Source organism: Anabrus simplex, chromosome 1 (assembly GCF_040414725.1).
Source record: "Anabrus simplex isolate iqAnaSimp1 chromosome 1, ASM4041472v1, whole genome shotgun sequence".
Classification (NCBI taxonomy): Eukaryota; Metazoa; Arthropoda; class Insecta; order Orthoptera; family Tettigoniidae; genus Anabrus; species Anabrus simplex.
The window spans coordinates 224,277,034-224,297,772 of NC_090265.1; the positions used below are offsets into that span (position 1 = coordinate 224,277,034).

The following is a 20,739-nucleotide window of genomic DNA, read 5'->3' on the forward strand; positions in this document are numbered from 1 at the left end:
TATGTTTATACGAAGCATTATTGCCAATTAGCCCAGCTGTAGAAATAAGAACATTGTAATTTAAGTCAATTTTATTATTTTTCAGATCAAATGTGAAAAGTTACCATATAGATCAACATAGAAATACTGCGATGCATTTGACACGAGTACAGAACGCGTTGTCATCGCAGCTTTTCTGCCAGTGCACTATGAACAGCGACCAGCAACAATGGTAGGAGCTAATATCTCCCTGCATAAACTGGAGCATCTTCAAACTTCAAAAAGCTGCCGGGAGCAATCACCGCGTTGGAGACGAGTGGCTTTCCCCCGGTGGAGTCATTATGGTTGTGGAAGAAGTCAGGAGAAATGTTGACCGAACCTCTGGGAAAGTAGCCGCTGTCAGCAAAAAGTTCCATAAGAGGTCTGCAGCAGAATCCATGATGGAAAACGACGGTAAAAGTAGCCAGGGTGCTACGAGGTGAGGCAGATTAAGCTGTTGAACTAAAACCAGATGAAGTGACTTCATTGAAGTTTTGTCCAATCACTTCCTGTGATGTTGAGAGATTTCTCTCAGCACAAAACATTCTGTCCAATAGGAGAACAGGATTATTACCGGAAAACATTGAAACGTTGCTTATTTTAAATTTCTTTTATAGTAATGAGCGTGTTATTACATTATAAGTATTTCTTTCATGCCTATTTTGTTGCCTATTTTACACGTTAGTGCCTATTTACATGCCTATTTTGCCTAATTTATGAGCCTATATGCCTGCCTATTTTAACTGTTTTTAGTGCCTATAATTCTCGTCTCTAGTAATCATTGACTTTCATTACGCTACAATGAGTTACGGTATCAAACTTGTAAGTGGTATTTATGACTACACACAATGTGAGTCGATAATACCGCCACTTTGCATGGCGAAACATCAATCACCACCACCACTACTTACGGTATAATTCAACACTTGAATACTAAATCGACCTTTTACTTAAATATGCTAATAAAAATGCGAACGAACAGTCAGATTTTTTTTTTTTTGCTTTTGTTTTGGCGAGCTTCTGCTTAAAACTTTCTATTTTCCCAACAAAACATCATATTTGAAGAAATTAGCTGAACAGTTTAGAAAAGTGATTTGGCAACACTGAATTTGCATGTGTGTGAATGGATTGCTGACTGCTTTCGGCTCTCAGTCAGGTTGTACATGAGCCCAAATCAACTTCACGAACAGAACTTCACGAACAGAACAGGTTGTACATGGCACATGGTATGGTTGTGGATATATAGCTGTGTTTCGGATAGTTCTGCGTACAGTGTCAAGTCCAGGTAAATATTACAGTATGTCAAAACATAGTTTACTCTTTATTACAGATTGCTCTATTGAGCTACCTCGGGTTGGAATGCTAAGAGGGAGCTCTCATCAACTATGTGTTTAAATAGTGTTTGCAAGTTGTCGCACATTCATATATTTGTAAAATGGGGCTACAAAGGAGGTAAATAGGAACATAGGTCATGCAAGAAGACTTTCGAGGTGTTGAAATTAACGGTTTGTAGAAATAGATTCAATATGAAAATCGGCGATTCTTTTTATAACTGTTTCTATAGAATGCGATACGTGAATTCCGTAAGTTAGGGCCTATATGAAGTAAAAGGTAATCTTCAACGTGTTGAAAGCGTCTTATTTACAGTTTGATGAATCCGATTTCTAAAAACTTCCGTGCTTTGAGACATACATCAGAATTAGTCGTGTGTTTACGACTACACACAATTTGAGTTGATAATACAGTATCACCTTTTTGCGTAGCGAAACCTCAATCATCACCACCACCTCTACTTATGGTGTAATTTAGCTCTCGAAAGTACTAACTCAATCTCCACCCGTTCCTGGAGAAATATTTTTCGTATTAGTAAAGGCGACAAAACATGGAAAGATAAATTGTTCTTTACGAATGTATCTCTAATAATACCATACCTGAAATACAATGTTTTAACGAGAATTTTTAGGAAATAGTGTTATTTTAGGAAACGAAATACATGTTCGCGGAAATGCGATGATATCTCTATCTGGCATGAATGAGTTATACTTCTACAAATGCTATTTCTGAATCAGTTTAATAAGAAATCAAAGGAAATGGAAAAACTTCGTCTAGCGGAGCGGTGTCAGAGGAGGTATCCGTCCTATTAGCGGCGTTCCCCCCATTGAATCGCAATACCAATGCACTGTCTCGGGAATTCAGAGGCGTCTTCTCTGACCGAGTTTAGCTGTTTAACATATGAAATAAGGCTTTTGGCCTCCCTACACCATGGACGCATTTTATCCACCACAAAGACCTACATTATATCAAGGACTTTTTTATATGTGACAGTTTTGCAGTGTACACCCGATTCAGCAGCAGAGCCAAGATGCTTAAGAATTTCGAGGAAGATGACAAATTGCTGAATTGTCAACGTAAGTGGCATCTCGTAAGAGATTTGCCTTTGTTCCATGGGACTAATAAAATTCCGACCTTGCGGCTAATGTTACTTGGCTCTAGGTTAGATGGAGTAGCTATAAAGGTAATTTTTCTTAAGACATTGAGAAATGTCGTGAAAAGCTATCAGCAACTTACAGTATGACTGTTGTAGACACGAACGGCTGTTCCACATTGGCTATGTTTGGATAAGACTGGCTATGCAACCAAATCGTAAGCGGACAGCAATTTTGAAAGTTGTTGCCCATGCATGTTCGTATTTTGGCCCTTGGAATAGTTTTTTTTTTCTTTTTCACGCATTAACAAAAATTGCTTTACGTCGCACCGACACAGATAGGTCTTATGGAGACGATGGGATAGGAAAGGTCTAGGTGTGGGAAGGAAGTAGCCGTAGCTTTAAGTAAGATACAGCCCCAACATTTGCCTGGTGTGAAAATGGGAACCCACGGAAAACGGTCTTTAGGGCTGCCGACGGTGGGGTTCGAACCTACTATCTCCCGGATGCAATCTTACAGCTGCGCGTCCCTAACCGCACTGCCAACTAAAAGTAGTTTTAAACTTAACTGTGTTTCTAGTTTAGCTACCGAAGTGGAAAGATTTTTTTCCGGTATAGTTTAATAGTTATCTAAAATGAATAATGAAAACAATGAAATGACTTGTCCTATGCTTTTATTCAGTAAATACGATATCGATGCACACAAAATAACTATTTTGTATCTGCCAACAGCAAAATCGTGTTTCATTTTATAAACTTTTATTCAGAAGCCTATAAAAATGTGTCCTGCAATTTCCATTCCGTACAAATGTTGTCTGTCTGTTAGGTCATCAGCCCAGAGGCTGGTTGGATCCTCAAATAGCACCACCAAAGGTTATGCGGTTATAAGGAAACCCCCAAAACCAATGGAAACACCAAAATGAGGCGTACTAGGCAAATGAGGAGTGAGGTAGTTTGCCATTGCTTTCCTCACTGGGTCAAAAAGTACTATTGCAGCACGACTGACCCTATGAGCAGCACCTTCCATAACACTTCAGATGCACTAGTCATGCTCCGAATGTCATTACTCAGCATTACCCATACCCCAGCAACTTCCATATTGTCACAGCCATGGATGTTGACTGGGACTTTGGTGGAAGCTACACTTTACTCTGGCCTGTGCCGAGGGATGGATGCAAAAGTACTGTATCCATCAAGAAATGACAGCAGGCAGGTACAAATGTTAACGTGCAGAAATAACATTTTTAGTTTTACATGTAGGGAAGAGTGGGGCAAGATAGTGATACGGGTCATGAGAGTCCATCTGATCTAATTTTGTGAACTGTAGGATTTTGGATCCTGTGCGAGGTTACATGTGGTGAACTTGGTTTGCGAGATGTGCAGCTTGTTAACGAAACTCTCCGCCGCAAAGCTTCGAAGTTACTGGTGTTTATTTTAGTTTTTTTTTTTTTTTTTTCTCTGTAAGAAATACAATTTTTGTCAGATTCATAAAAACATGGAGCTAATTTTAAGATAGCGTTTCGTAAACACATTGTATTATGTCTCTCAGGGTGGCTTTTTAGCAGCGTTCACTGTCTAGTTAGGAGCCAATCTATTTGAAAAGTGGGGTGCGGGACAAGGAAGTGCAGAGGAATTATGGAAGTGGACTGACTCAGTGCGTGTCCGAACTAAGTAAAACATTTGAAATTATACACCGACATTTAAATTATAATGCTCGGGCAATTTTATTTATTCCTTTTCCCTGTATCTTTGTCATAATGGTCAGACATTACATAATGAAGACAGACAAGGGAGTGGCATGGTGTGAAGATGATGTGCAACATGCTAGGGAGAATATAAATACAGGCAGTCGATCCATGACAAAAGTTTATATCAAACATATTACACCACTAATATTACTTTCCAGAATTAATCGATGCACATTCTCACGTTAGCTGAAGCTTTCTCATATCAAAAGGTGACAACCCATAGAATAGTTTTACAATTGGCTTTACGTCACACGAACACAGATAAGCCTTGTGGTGACGATGGGATAGGAAAGGGCTAGGAGTGCGAAGGAAACGGCCATGGCCTTAATTAGGGTACAGCCTGGTGTGAAAATGGGGAAACCAAGGAAAACAATCTTCAGGGCTGCCGACAGTGGGGTTCGAACCCACTATTTCCCGAATGCAAGCTCACAGCTGCGGGTCCCAAACCACACGGCCAACTCGCTCGGTAGAATAGTTTTTTCTACAGAAATCTGGTCGTTACTCAATTCATCCGTCCTTAAATTGGAAACTTCTCATATTTAACATTATTTCTGTAGAAGAGGTTTGCATTCGAGTTCGACGAAGGAAATTGACTTATTCAGAACAGGAAGATGGCGGGAAAAGACTGTAGCAAGGATTTCTGCATAGGTCGAGCGAATTATCAAGACAAAACCCGTCGATTTATGTAACTTAACTTAATTGGCTGGAAGAACTTCTTTGTCAAGTGTCTTTATTTGCATTTATATATATTTATTTTTAGTTTGTGTAATCCCACAGTAGCGGCGATTAGGAATTAGAAGTGGGGGAGATGGAGGGGGGGCAAAATATGCACTGGCAACAAAGTACCCGGGTTCGTGGGATATAGCGGGCGAGGGGTATATAGTCTACAGTACATCAAAACTGAGAAAATGAAGCTACAAAGTGACAAGATTTTTTTATGCTCTCAGAGCGGAATTCGACAGAGGCAAAGGTTGACAGTTTACCAACGCTAATAGTTTGAGATTTTGATTCAATACTATACAATAACACTTTCACCAAAGGAACAATATTACACATGTATTGCAATTAAATAAAGTACTCTGTGATTACACAATTACTAATCATTTAGTATTTGAGTACACGCTAAACATTAAAGACTGCCAGACTGACGAATGCGCGCGGCAAACCGATGAATCATACCTGTGTCCATGACCTTGGCAAAAAGATACACCCCTGCTACTCTTCCTCACAGCACATGCAAAGTCTCTACTACTTGCCATGATCGGTTAGCCACTATGAACGACGCATTTTTTTTTTCACTAATACTTTTGTTAATACCGTAATTAATGAAAATAAAGGAAAGAATTAGCGTATAAGACAAGAGGGCTTTTACAAATTGCTTTTCTTTTAATAATTCCTAGTTTCAGCCGGCTGAATAGAATAAAAACGTAATGTTTTCTCTACAAAGTTACTGTAAGCCCAAAATTAAGTGGATTATTCGTATCAATAACGGTAGAAAAATGACGCATTGCTCCACTCTGGTGGACGCTTTTGCCCCACTTGTGGGGGCGGGAGTCCATGAGCTTATTGTTGATTTTATTATTTCACAAGCATTCAAATATCTTTTCTGGTTATTGACACATTTTGCCTTAAGGGTGGCTCAGTTCCCCTCTCTCCCCTAAGAGTATCAAGTCACACCGAATTATGTGCTCAATGTAAAGTTTTGAGCGGGAATTTTCCCCGAATTAGCGTGAAATTAAGCTCTTATGGAGTCTTGGTTGTAGACAGCTCCACATCGTTCATAAATAAACCAGCCCTCATGGATAATAAGATTTATTTACACCACACACAGTTTTAGTACACCTTTGTATGTGAGATAGGTTACACTGATTACACCAACAAGACACAAACAGGCGTGATGCTCATGCTCACTCCACGCAGCCGAATGACGCTAGTTTAGCAAGCTATACCCTGATGCAATGTTGCATCGTGCACAAGGGTGTGTTCTGTATGTGGGGCGAGTTCATTCTTCCTGATGCCGCCACACTCTCTAATTATTCCTTTGGCAAAAGAACACCCTCGTGTTATTTTACAACCTTTGCTTCCGTCTTGCAGACCTGTGAGAAAATCTATTTGTCCCGCAAATCAAATTGGCGTCTCGAAGTTTAAATGCCGAGGTGAGTAGAACGAGAATGTTATCACTTTCTTAGTGAATATTTAAATGTGCATGTTCCATGTAATCGTTCATAAAACAAAGCTTTTCATCCCATACAATGTCAAGCCACAATCAATATTGTCTGAAAGAATTAAAAATAAGAGACATAGCAATTAATAAAAGTTCACCTACAGGAATCGCTTCTACACGTGCGAAGACATTTGTGGCATGCAGCTGTAATTTCTGTTCTTGTTGTCTCTTTAAGAAGTACCAGCGAGAAAGTTCCAGATTAAAGTTTCTTAAATTGATATAGTTCATCCTGAGTTTATGAGAAATTGTGTATTTTACTGGCCGCCCAGGCAAACTGATCGCAGTAGGACTCGTAAGAGTTGGTTGAGATAACATTTTTTCCTGACGTTATGCTATGGCCATATTGCCGAACATATGCGACTTAGGCTTCGATCACATTGGAGGCCCGCTTGTGCAAGTAACTTGGTGGCGCGCGCGTGCGCAAGCTTGCGTGAACAGCAATGTGCTCGCTCATACTAAATGCAAGCAGGTGCAAGCAAATACAGTATTTGGTGCAAGTTAATTATTATAAACAGGTCAGTCGAAATGGAGATGTCAGACGATGAGGAAATGTTTTGGAAAATGGTGTTTTAAAGTTTTTATTTTTGGATGAGCAGGAAATCAGGGAAGAGTGGGTGAACGAGTATTTTGTGGATAGAGGAAGATGGAGAGTACGCATGTTATTCAACGATTTGCTTAGACAGACTGATAAGTTTTTTTGAATACTTCAGAATGATACCAGACACTGTCTACTATATACTGGACAAAATCACACCTAGAATAAAGAAGCAATCTAATTTCCGAAAGTGTGTATCACCTGAAGAGAAGCATCGGTGGTCAGAAATCAACTGACATCACGCACGCTTGCAACTACAAAACAACTTGTTTCGAGGTGGAGTCGGATCAAGCTTGTGCAAGCGTACACTTGCTTGTGGCCGGCAGTGTGAGCGACGATGGACAAGTCACCACTTGTTTCTGTCGGCTCTCCTGCAGATGGTTTATATGTGCACGCTTGCGCATGTGCGCGTCGCCAAATTACTTGCACAAGCGTGCCTCCAATGTGATCGAAGCCTTTTTACGCTTCTCGCACTCCTGTTCCGCAGGATGGTTCGGAGACAGGGCTGGGTGTTAGTGCCGTCTTCACTATTAAAATTCATCCGCGCAGGTCGCCTATAGGGCATCAACTCGAAATCACAATTCAGTCTGCCACGGGGTACAGTAAAAGAGAGCGTGAAATTCAACATAACGGCGTTGTAAATGACGCCCGGCTCGGTTAGCACGCTCGCCTTAGGTCCAAGGGTCCTGGATTAGATTCCCGCCAGGGTCGGGGATTTTAACCTTCGTTATTTCCTCTGGCTCGGCAACTAACTAGCCAACCAACTTTAAAAGGTATTAACTAATATTTATCACTACGATAAGACAGAGCACTTCCAGCAGCCGACCTTTCACCAGCGCGTCCAGTAGTAATACATGATCCGTTTTTTCAATAACATATTTACCGAGCGAGTGACCGCGTGGTTTGGGGCACGTAGCTGTTAGCTTGCATTCGGAAGATAGTGGGTTCGAATCCCACAGTCGGTAGCCCTGAATGGTTTTCCGTGCTTTCCCACTTTCACACCAAGCAAATGCTGGGGCTGTACCTTAAGGTTACGGCCGCTTCCTTCCCCCTTTAACTCTTTCCCATCCTGGCATTACCTAGTTTTACTTGTGCCAGGTTTCTCACTTTCATCTATGCTATTCGACCTTCGTTGGTCAACTCTTGTTCTTTTCCGATCCCGACGCTTTCTTTGGCGATACCTTCATTTTTCGAAGTGTCTGATCCCTTCATTTTCTCTTTAGTGTTATATTGAGGATGGTTGCCTAGTTGTACCGTACTTTCTCGTAAAACAATAACCACCACCAGCAGACGCCAATCCTACATGGAAGCGTATATTCACTACTGGTGGTTCTGTGGTGGTTGGTAGTGATGTTGTATGTAGTGTGTGTATTGATATAAATACAAACACCCAGTCCTCAAGTTAGAGGAATTAACAATACATGTTAAAATCCCCGATCCGTCCAGGAATCGAACCTAGAGTCCCATGAACAGGAGGCCACTGCGCAGTTGACCATTCAACCAAGGGGCCGGACAGTGTGTTCATACTAATATTATTTAAATAAATATTGATTAAACACAGTGTGTCTGGTCTATTTCACCCAACAGAGGATGTTTTGATTTCGTGACTCCCGGTGATGTATCTTCAGGACATTGCGGACCAGCGTGTTTGTAAATTCATGCGCATCCATCAACTATCCATCAATCTACGCGTTCTTTAGATTATTGCTAAACTTCAGAATGTGTTCTTGTTTCCAGCGCTCTTCCATCGGTTCAATCAATCTCGGAAGACGATGGCCGCCACCACTCTTCAGATAGAAAAGACTAGTAATGGAGGTTATTATAGGTCGTCAAAAGCACATAAACCGAACAAATAGCTGCGCGGTTTGAATCGCGTAGCTGTTGGCTTGCATTCGGAGGATAGAGAGTTGGAACCCCACCGTCAGCAGCCCAGTAGTCCGTGGTTTACCTTAAGGCCACGGTCGATTCCTTCCCACTTCTAGCCCTTTCCTGTCCCATCGTTGCCATAAGACCTATTTATCTGTGTCGGCGAAACGTAAAGCAAACTGTAAAAATAAACAAAAGAAAACATGTATGCATACAGTATTGTTCATCTCTAGTGGCACAGTACAGGGATAAAGAATTAGCCTATCTCACTTATGGCTTTTAAGTAGTTCAGTGGAGGTAGAAATATGACAATTCGACTTTATTTAGCATAATCAGACCAATGTTCCTGGTGAAGTAACCAATGCCTTTCTATTTTAATCCATTTCAGTATAAAACGGTCATCTGACTAACTATTTACACTCGTTCGCAAACTGTATTCCGACGATTCATCGGATCTATCGCATCAATCGGACGCAAATCAATGGCGTCACTAAAACCTTTCAGCGCACAATTTGCAAAGAGTTAAAACACGCCCGATTGATGAGCGCACGCGACTACTGGTGGACGGAATCTGACTAAAAAATATACAGGGTTATTACCCTAAGATGTTACACAGAAATAACGTCCAAACCATTAAAGATATCTTTATTCTGTTTTCATATTTGTAAATGCTAGCCAGGGACTTGTAAAATAGTGTGATACGTATTCTCATGGGGTGATTAATAACCGAGATATTAATACTAACTCCATATTTTAAAACGGAACGGTACAAATTCGTGCAGCTGGCCTGAAAGTTCAACTGCGTGCAAGTTCAAATATGAAGCATTTTCAAAATCGGACAGTTACTTTTTGAGATATCAATAAAAAAAAACCGCATTTGGGCTTTTGCGTGCCGCATCAGACAGCATACGTTCGGCCAAGGACGTATTGGCATGCAAACTGTTTCCTGGCATAGATTCCAGCCACAGAACGGATATCAGGCATGTAGGCCTATTGTAAACCGGTACACAAAATGTGATGTACCGTAACATACCCTGGGTGTGCAACGTTATTGTATGACTGGCGAACACACAATGGGGAAGGAAGATTAAATTTGTTTGTTTTGTATTGTTTTGAAATCCATGTGTAACAGGTTGCGCTCAGTTTGGCGTCTTTTCCCACGGATGGGAATGGGAAGGATTTGGAAAGGACGTCGGCTGTGGCCCATCTCAAAGGTACCAAATCAAAGTAATTATTTTTTTCGTTTCAAAAACATTAATCCTCCCTGTCCTGTCATACAAACTTTGCAAACGCATCAGGTGTGTACGATATGTTTACATGCCTGGTATCCATTCTGTGGCTGCAATCACACCCAGAAAACTACTTGTGTGTCAATATGTCCTTGCCCGACTGCACAGCGTCTAATGCAGTATGCAAAACTGCGCATGTTGTTCTTATTGATATCTCAGAAAGTAATTGTCAGATTTCAAAAATCCTTACATTTTTGAACTTGTACGCAGTTGAACTTTATTGTGCCGTTCCATTTAAAAATATGAAGTTAGTATTAATATCTCGGTTATAAAACACCCTGTGAGAATACTTAGCACACTATTTTACAAGTACCTGGGTATCATTTACAAATATGGAAACAGAATACGAATATATTTAATGGTTTAGACATTATTTCTGTGTAACACCTTAAGTGAATAATCCTGTGTATATGTATATATATACACAAAGTTATATACATGAATACTAAACTGTAGATCAGGGGTGCCTCTCTCTGTAGCTTGGAATTAGGGGAGACATTCTAGTCAGGTAACAGCAACAAGGAGAGGTCAAGTGGAAAAGAAACTATTACAGTATATCATGCCTTTGCTGGCGGGACCTAGTGTTTACAGTGCACTATGTCTTCTGGTATAGGCTAGAGCAATTTTGTTACTTTCATTGATCTGTCTGTCTTATACTTGGCTTTGACAATATGAAAGTGACTGAGGTATGAGCAATGCTAGTAATGCCATTCCTTATGCAGCCAGTCCCTGCTATGAATGGTGTGAAACTATTGCTCATAGGGTCGGTTGGTGCATGCATTTCAGTGGGCTTGGCAGACTGTTTTGTAATAGCAACTTCTGGCTCAGTGAGGAAAGCAATGGGAAACGACCTCACTCCTCATTTCCCTAGTACGCCTCTTCAGTGATGCCTAGGCCATCTATGACAGCTGATGGCGGAGCTGTTGAGGATCCAACCAGCCTTTGGGCTGATGACTAAACATACATACATACAGTATATCAGAAATCTTTCCTGTTTTCTATTTCGCGGCTAACCAGTAGACCGATATCACTGCCATATGTTATATAACATCTAACGCAACTTTTACCGAGAGAGTGACTGCGTGCTTTGGGCATGTAGCTGTTAGCTTGTCTGCCTCTGTCATGTAGTGGTTAGCGTGATTAGCTTCCACCCACGGAGGCCCAGGTTCGATTCCCGTCTCGGCCATGAGGGCTAGAACAGGCTCCACTCAGCCTCGGGAGGTCAACTGAGTAGAGAGGGGTTCGATTCCCACCTCAGCCATCCTCAAAGTGGTTTTCTGTCATTTCCCACTTCTCCTTCAGGCAAATGCTGGGATGGCACCTAACTTAAGGCCGCGGCCACTTCCTTCCCTCTTCCTTGCCTAGCCCTTCCAATCTTCCTGTTCAGAATAGCAGGTGAGGCCACCTGGGCGAGATACTGGCCCTGCTCCTCAGTTGTATCCCCAACCCAAAGTCTCCAGGACACTACCCTTAAGGTGGTAGAGGTGGGATGCCTCAATGAGTCCAAGAGAAAAACCAACCCTGGAGGGTAAACAGATTAAGAAAGAAAGAAAAATAAATAAGTTGTCAGCTTGCGTTCAGGAGAATAGTGGGTTCAAATCCCACTGTCAGCAGCCCTAAAGATGGCTTTTCATTATTTCCCATTTTCACACCAGACAAATGCTGGGGCTGTATCCTAATTAAGGCCATGGCCGCTTCCTTCCCGCTCTCAGCCCTTTCCTATTCCCTATGTACTAAGGCAACTTTTTGAGTATCTATTCTTAAACAAATCTGAAGTGTGTACTTCTAATGTTGATAACAATCTATGTAGGACAATACGAATTTTGATGGAAATAACACATGCTTTTTGTTTGTTCACTCCCACGTGTAAATATATACAACAGATAATACAGAATACTAACTTTTTTTTTCACATTTTCCCCTGTATCTAGAAATAAATTTGTGCAGATTTGTCCCAGTATTACGGCTGGATGCCCTTCCTGACATCAACCCTTTGTGGAGGGATGTATTCACTATTGCATGTTTCTGTGGTGGACAGTAGTGTGATGTGTGTCAGTGAAGATACAGGTATTAAGACTAATACAAACACCCAGTCCTGAGCCAGTTAGAATGTGCCCTATATTAACCATTCAGCCAAGAAACCAGAAGCTTAACTGAATATAAGAAGAATGTTTCAGAACTGAAACAAAACTTGAAAACAACAAGATATTGTGTTCTTACTAAAGTCATGGCCCTAGGTTGTTTAACTTTTCTATTCCTTGGTTGTATTGTACACTGCTTATTTATGCTTCAAATTAATCACAGTGATGTTAATCTCAAATCTGTAAGACTAGCTCTAAGGTAAATGTTAAAAACTAAATTTTGGACAAATATGTTGAACCAAACATACTTAATTTACAAAGGACAAGTGTGAGCAGTTTTGCTGACTGTTTTCTTGGCAAGTTTTTGTGAAAATCGTTTTGTTCACAGAATTCCAGATATAAAGCATACATTTTCTCAATATTTAGATGTGACCCCCAAGAACTTCCTTTCCAATCTTTCCCTGCTGTAGTGACTATCGTATGTTGGAAAATATGATCAATATGATTGCAAACATTATCTATAATCACTTGTGCAGTTTTGTTACTTGGAGTGTGTTTTCCTCTTTGATTGGGTTCTACCAATCCACCTGGCATTTCCTCCTTCAAGGCAGTAATAGCAACTGTGTTGGAAATACAAAGTGTATTGAGAAATATGGCTTTACATACTGGTACCAGTCTCTTCTTCACCAAAAAACTCGTCTACTCCTACAACATGCAACTGGTTTTGTTTCTATGCATGAACAAATAAATTGACCTCTCATATCATCACTTTTTTGTGCATCCCATATGAACAGAAGATTTCCGTCCCCTCTATTTCCATAATTTTTTCTTGGCAACGCATCCTACAGGAACATGGTGGTTTCATTACTCTATCCTGTACAATCATGCCTGCTCTGCTTATGTAAGCTTTCCATGCTGCGTAGCTTGCTTCGCGCTTGTTTTGTAGCCATTTACTTGGATTTCTAACACGTTCCTTTCCTTGCTGGCGAATTAGTTTTATTTAAAACCTCCCTATTAATCGTGACTTCACTGTTGGTTACACTATTCACAGCCCTAACAGGATTATCGAAACTGTCAGTAGTATGACTGTTCAGGTGAAGGGAGGAACCATTATCAGAATCTGTTCCAGCACACTTCTCAGGAGAAGGCATGTAATGTTTATTACTTCCCGAGTTATCGGCTTCACTGCTGCTGCTGCTACTTAATAGTAAATCATTATTCAATAAATCTACAGGTGGCACTTGTTCCCTGACTTGTTGACTCTCACATGTGGAACATGAAGCCTGTCCTGATGTTGCAACCGTACTCTGATGTAACAAAGCACAAATTGTTTAGTGGCATTATCTACTAAAGTAACATTGCTTTGTTCATCAGTGTATTCAGATGTTGTTACAGAAGATTCAAGCTGTGCAACTGCAAGGAAATAATAAACATTGCAAGAGTATGGAAGATGCATGTCTACATATTTCAGCATGTTAAGGTTCTATTTGCCTCATGCCCAGTATAACTTTATTGGTTCACCTTTCAAATTTTCATGGTTTCCATCCCTGACAATATCCAGCACTAAATGTACTATCCTTTGTCTGCTGGGCAACATTTTCTCATCAATTAAATAGGCTATTTTAAATTTCACTACAGAATTAACTCATTAAAGACATTGCACACAACACTGCAGATTACTCTGTCAACGACTGTCGCATTACCAGTACTACACGATACTCAATGTTACCAATAATGTGGGCTGTGTGGGACATCGAGTTCCGTGAAGAACAGAGAATCCACGTTGAGTCAGAGGCAAATGACTTTATGTCCAGATGGTGTTCCTTGCCTCCAAACAGAATTGGACATAACATTATTTTTAACCCCTTATTTCTGTCATTTTTGGCTATTGGACAGAAAGCACTTACAGTAGTAGCACTGTCCATACATGAAGAATGTAAAAAATTGGACATAGTTTAGTTTGCTTCCGGGCTACAGGAATATTTTAAAAGTTCAATAGGAAAGCTAGCCTGTACCTGATAAAGCTAGATTGTAATTTAGAGAAGCCGTAGCTTCTTCAAAAAATTTGCATCAGTTGGGTCTCGAACCCAGTAGTATATTTACAATACTTTACACAATGCCATTTATCGGGCCATGAAATTACACACTTAATAATGTCAGTCACTACAAAATACTAGAAGCAGTAAATACACTGCTGTAAAAATTTACTACTTATAACCTATGCTACCCTTGAAAAAGAATATGCTGTAAATACTCAGAGACCCACACTACATGGCCATGAAAAAGGTTAGGGAAGGTTCCTTTTGAAAGTTTGAGAACCAAAATGAACTGGAGATGGAAACTCAAGCATTCCCAAAATTTAAGTGAAGAGCAAACACCTCAGTGGGCATAAAGCCTGATGACAGAGGCTAAGACCATGACTAACTAAAAGAAAATTGTAAGTTTGAAAACTGAGTAGTAAATTTAGAATGTTAGAAAAACTGCCACCCAACATTAAATTAGAGGAAGTGTATGAGGGGTAACCACTCGTGCTTCCTTACATTTTAAAAATTCCCATTAGGGAAGAAATTTTTAAAATCTGCAGACTGGCAAAATAAACATACATTTAAATTTAAGAAGCTGAAACCTGGCAGTTACATACTAAAAGGGTACGTAGGAATCTTCCTGTGTTCACATGCAGTGTGTTCACATGTTTAATATTCTGCCGTACCTTGTCAAAATTCTCTTCATGCTGGTCTGCCAGTCCCCACCTCCAGAATCTCCTCCCAGGAGATCTCTCCTTCACATAGGACACTCAGTGATCCACTGCCACAAGACATTATTCTTGGAAAAAGTCATTCCTTATATAGAGGACCAGGAGAGATTTCGAGAAGGAAATGAATAACAGTAACCATGATCGGAGGATAGGATTTAAGCGTCAAGCCAAATGATTGGTGGATGAATTTAATTACAGGGATGGTAACAGCAGAAGTAACAAAAAAAAAAAAAAAAAAAAAAAAAAAATTCTCGATAAGTTTCTGAACACTAGGCATTGTTAGTAAATACACTAGACATCTGGTCCTAACAGGTAAAACTTCTGCAATATGATAGTTAAGTTAGAACACTGATAACATCACAGTGGAAGTTCGGTGGCAGTTTTGACAGATGGAGAGGTTTAACTCGTGGCTCAGCTAAAATTATTTTGAAGTGATTTTGCAAGAAAACTTAACATGATAGAAGTAAACTGATTGAAAATTTGGATACACATCAAAATTAAATAAAATCACTATTTACTTAGGCAATAATCAGAATGTAAATTCACAGGTTGTTATTGTTATATATTGTGTTGAAACTCTCCATTGATATTGCAGTACATTTTTTAAACTCATTTTCCAGGTTGTGTGTCCACTGGTTCAGCGATGGATAATTCACTTTCTTGGGAAGATGAAGCAGTTGGAGTGCAACAAAAGTTTTATAATTTGTTTGGCGATTATGACTGGGACTCTTATGAATATTCAGAGCGTCAATTTTTGGAGAAGAAAGTTGGTTTTGCTCTGTTTGGGCCACCTAGTGAATTGCCTTCTTCAATAAATCAAACTGGTTACAATACTAAACAGTATGAGGAGATTACAAAAGTATGTTCTGCTATTTTAAGAGAAGACAAACATGGGCAAAGTGGAAATGCTGAGACATTCATGTCTATAATTTTTGTCTGTTTAGAAGTCCCAGTACCAAGAAAGAAAAGTTCTGAAGAACAAATTTCCGGTGTCCAGCCTATACCAATTTTCAGAGTCCCAAATGACTTAACAGGACCTTGTTTCATTGATTATAGTGCTCGTGTATATCAAACTTGGAAAGACTTTCTCAACAATAATGAACTTCCTGAATGCAGGTATTGCTATCCTTATGATGGATTTTACCAAACAGATGATAATGGTGTTGTGCTTGTTGACTTTGGAAAAACTCCTGCTTGTAACGTGAAAAGAAAAGTGCTTTCTGGATTGGATATTACAAATGCAGGTGTTTCTTTTGGTTCAGCAGTAATTTCTGTAGCTTCTCTCTTCTTTCCTATTACTGGTCCTTTGATGGTAGCATCCCTGTGGGGAGGAGTTACAGCTGGTGCCTATGGATTAGTTCGGAGCTCAACTATCTTGGTAGACAGAGCAAACCACAGTCAGAGTATTGGATTGAAGGATTCTGATGCTCGTAGTTGTTGGCTGTCATTTGCAGGCAGTGCTTTTGGAACAGCTTCTATGGGGGCAAATACTGCCATAACAATGATGACTGAAGCAGGTCAGATTGTAAGCAGTGCTGGTCGTATGACTTCCACTATCCTCAATATTGGTTCTGTAACTCTTAATGGTCTTGGAGTTTTAAATGGAGCATTTATGCTTCAGAATAAATTTAAGGATGGTGAATTGACTGCATTGGATGTATTCCAGTTCACAGCTTCTGTGTTGTTCTTTACCCATTCTGCAGTGACTCTTAAAACTGCTGATTCTATAATTAAAGAGACACAGACAGAAGTTATTGAAACATACAAAGAAAGTTTGGAGAAAAGTAAGATATCAAGAGTGATTTGCAGAATTAGGAGGGGCGGTAAAGATGTGAATACTCCAGAAGGACGAGCAGAAGTAATTCGAAAATTGAAAGAAATCGAAAATAAAGATGACTTTGTTTGGAGACTGGTGTATCCTAATAGATATTTTCGGAACACAAAGGCCCACACGAAATTTGTAAATTCTGCCTATCCTCAACAACTAATAGTCTATCCTAAGAATTTTTGTCGGATAAACAGAAACCAGCATCAGATAATACTGAAAGCTATACAAAATTTGACTCAGGAGTATAAATCGTGGGACCAGCTCAGTGAAGCAGCAAAGGTTATTTGGAAGCATCAAAATATTAGCACAACTCAACTTGAACTTAATGAGCGAATGGCCAGCATCAGTGATCTTCTACAGGGCAGTGGCATAGCTGGCATTAGTATGGTTGCTCAAAGGGTGTTACAACAGTCTGTAGACATGTGGGAGATGTTAAATGTGTACAGCATGTCAAATTATGACAAGAATCTGCATTTACCAATAGTTGAAGTTGCATCACTGTTGTTTGAACAAATTGCTCTCTTTAAAATAAACTGGTTTTTGCGAATATTAGATTTTGTTTGCAAAATAGTTTGCAATATTGCATCAGAAATTGAGGAACGTTATAAAGATGATCTTAAGGCTGCTGAAGAGGAGTTGGGTGCTGATTTTGATCAACAGCAATTTGACAGACATTATTTTATTCGTGGTAAAAGGTTTGACCACTTTTGTTCCATTGTTTTGGAGAAATCTTTAGACCCTTTGGCAATTGTATCTCTTAAGAATTCTCTCTTCAGTTTAACAACAAATTGCTTATGCACATTAGATCATAGATGCATATGACATTGCTGTCAAGGAAGGAAGGAAGGAAGGAAGGAAGGAAGGAAGGAAGGAAAAAAATTTATGCAAGTGTAAATAATTTCATTTGCTGAAAACTCAAGATTTGTTAATTTTAAATGGGAAAAACTGATGCATGGTTTCAGGAATAAAATCATTCTATTTGTTGGTTATGAGCATTACATCAGCTATTAGCATTTTACTACCTCCATTTCTCCAGCTTTGTACTTGCAGTTGTAATACTGAATAAATGAATGAACTTGTTTTGCACAATGTTACTTAAATGCTTTATTGAAGGGAGAGCTAAATGCTGCATGAAGTTATTCAGCTGAAATACTTTATTCATGATTCTTAATTTGGGCAATATTAAAATACCTTGGTAGGATATTTCCTCATCTTGCTGGCATTTTATGGCAAAGTCTATAATTAGATTTGTGATAAGTATTTTAATTTGATCATTTTCCATGCATCAGTTAACTGAAAGTGCATGATTTACATTGGGTAAATTTATGAAACTATTTAATATCAATGAATAGTCTATTTATCAGTGAAGACAATTCTCTCTCCCTCTGAAGTATCAGGAAGGCTTAACTACATTCATAACCACAAGAAATAAAATTGGTTGGATAATAATACTTTGTGAAATTTGTTTACTTATCTAGCGGACTTTGCTAGGTCTGTATGCTTTAAGAAAAATGTTTTAAAAAGCAAATACCTCTGTTGTTTAATTTGTTCCAGTGAGATTTTAATTTTGTCACTGTTTAATGGGATAATTATTTTTGTCTAGTTTTATATTAAATATTGGAACTTCATATATTTTACAACAGTTTATATTTCTTATTTATTTATTTATTTATTTAATGAATGAATGAATTTACCTACTTATAGATGCTCACATGAGAAGCAAATTTATTTTAAAACTAAGGTATGTGGTGATGTAATGATGTGGTGTATTTTATTAATTTAAGAGAGAGATTTGGTATATGTTGTTGCAAATATTTAATTGTAGCTTTGATCTTCCAATTATTTAATGTGAAACTCAGAATAGTAAATACAACATAAACTTAACATTAAAGTAACTTTGGACCCAGTATGAAAAGAAAAATGCTCAATATGTGACTAAACCAAACAAATTAAGGAACCTCCTTGGTTAGAACATAAAAATTAGTTTTCAATGCAGTCATGGGAGTTGTCAATGTGTTATTCCTCCACAAAACTGGAGGTACTCTTGAATGCGATGGGGCATACGCTGCACCAAATCATTGAGCATTTCTTGAGGCAAACAATACCTCTCCTCAATGACAGCTTTTAGGGCCTGAATTATTAATGATGGATGTTGATGGTTCGAAATTGCCCATTGAAGAAAGATCAATGCACGCTCGATGCAGTTCATGTCCAGGCAAGACTAGCCAGTCCATTCTGCGGATCACACATCCCTCCAGTTATCCATTCACAGCTGCTGCACAATGTGGGCAAGCATTATCATCCTGTAAATCAATATCTTAAAGTCCCTGAAAAACCACTTGCTATGGGTACAAGAATGTTGTGTTCATACACTGCAGTTCCTGTTTCCTTGAATATGAACCAGTGGTGTACAGTGATGCCAGTCCAGTATAGTGCTGAACCTTCAAGCTGTTGATGTTCTTTTGAAAATGATTCATTGCAATATTCTCTTTTTGACCTCCATATTTGCAGAGAGTAATCAATATCGCAATGTAAATCAATTCACACTTCATCAGTGAACACATTCTGGACCATTGATTTCAGTGTCAGTCTGATGTACTCTAACCCACTGGATGTGAGCCACCCATTGATGTCAAAGTGGAGGATTCCTGAGTAGTCTTCTTGAATACAGTCCCACATTAATAGTCTACTGCGCACAATTTTAGCTCTTTTAGCAACTCCTGTGCTGTTTCAAAGCTTGTGGCGGAGAGTAGTAGCTGTGCATATGAGTGTATACCAGTCTTGAGCTGCTGCTGTTTTGCATGATTTTGATCTGCTACCAAACTCGGAATTTTTTCCACAACCTGGAAATGCTTCGATTCATGTGAACAAAACTGTCATCAACTTGTCTCATGTTCTGTTGCATCAAAGTGATAATTTTGATACAGTTTGCCATAGACAGTGTATGACAAGGTATTTTTGTGCACAGTGCATAGAAGCAAGGCACAAAGACAAGCTTGCTTGGATGTCACCTCATCTGTATTGTATTGGATTGTTTTATCAGTCAGTCAAATGCCTCTAGCTGTGAAGAAGGGAGGGTTGCCATGATAAAAAAAATATGTACTTACCATTTAAACAGAAATGAAATATAAATATTAGACAATGGTAGGTAACTACAAATATGCTTAACTTTCTTTTTATGATTGCAAATTGTTTGCTTAAATGAGTTAGTGTCCCAAAGGAAAACTAAAATTATTTAAAACATTCTTTGCATATAATTTTATTATGAGGTTATTTGCAACCAAGTAAAAATCGGCAATTTTCTATCACATACAGTATATATCTCGTGAAGCTTTTTAAATTTAAGAAATATTTTCATATTGTGATAATATTACTTTTCAAATGTATTGATATTTGATTTTTAAATAAAAATGTATCTTCTGTCAAAGTGACTCATAACTTGTTCTTATTTTATTATTTTAGAGCAACGATTCCTAACCATTTTCATCTTGCGTACCCCTTACTACTTACTTTAGTAAAGTAGTACCCCCAAACCATACCCTCAAATTTTTACCACACTGTTACATCCTTATGTAGGCCTAAGTTGTGCCTAATGGTTGTAATAAAATGCAATTTAAATAACCTATTACAGTATCCTATATATATAACATAGATAAGTTTTGTTTGAAGATGAATTGTTGTTGTACATTACTTTATTGGGCACTATCTTAAAAAGATAACAAAGTAAAAAATTAAAACCTATGTTATATTAACCCCTCTGTCCAACTCGTTGGCTGAATGGTCAGCGTACTGGCCTTCGGTTCAGAGGGTCCCGGGTTCGATTCCCGGCCGGGTCGGGGATTTTAACCTTCATTGGTTAATTCCAATGGCTCGGGAGCTGGGTGTTTGTGCTGTCCCCAACATCCCTGCA

General features: G+C 39.0%; 1 protein-coding gene across 1 annotated transcript; it reads left to right on the forward strand.

Annotated features, from left to right (window-relative positions):
• Window positions 1-1,205: 1,205 nt before the first annotated feature.
• Window positions 1,206-20,307, forward strand: LOC136864245 (uncharacterized). Its single transcript, XM_067140990.2, has 2 exons — window positions 1,206-1,303; window positions 15,622-20,307. The coding sequence occupies exon 2, from the start codon at window positions 15,645-15,647 to the stop codon at window positions 17,649-17,651; it is 2,007 nt and encodes a 668-aa protein (XP_066997091.2). The 5' UTR covers window positions 1,206-1,303; window positions 15,622-15,644; the 3' UTR covers window positions 17,652-20,307.
• The last annotated feature ends 432 nt before the right edge of the window (window positions 20,308-20,739 follow it).

What these genes read in the sequence shown, in the direction of transcription:
- LOC136864245 (XM_067140990.2), top strand. Translation starts at nt 15,645, where the DNA reads ATGGATAATTCACTTTCTTGGGAAGATGAAGCAGTTGGAGTGCAACAA.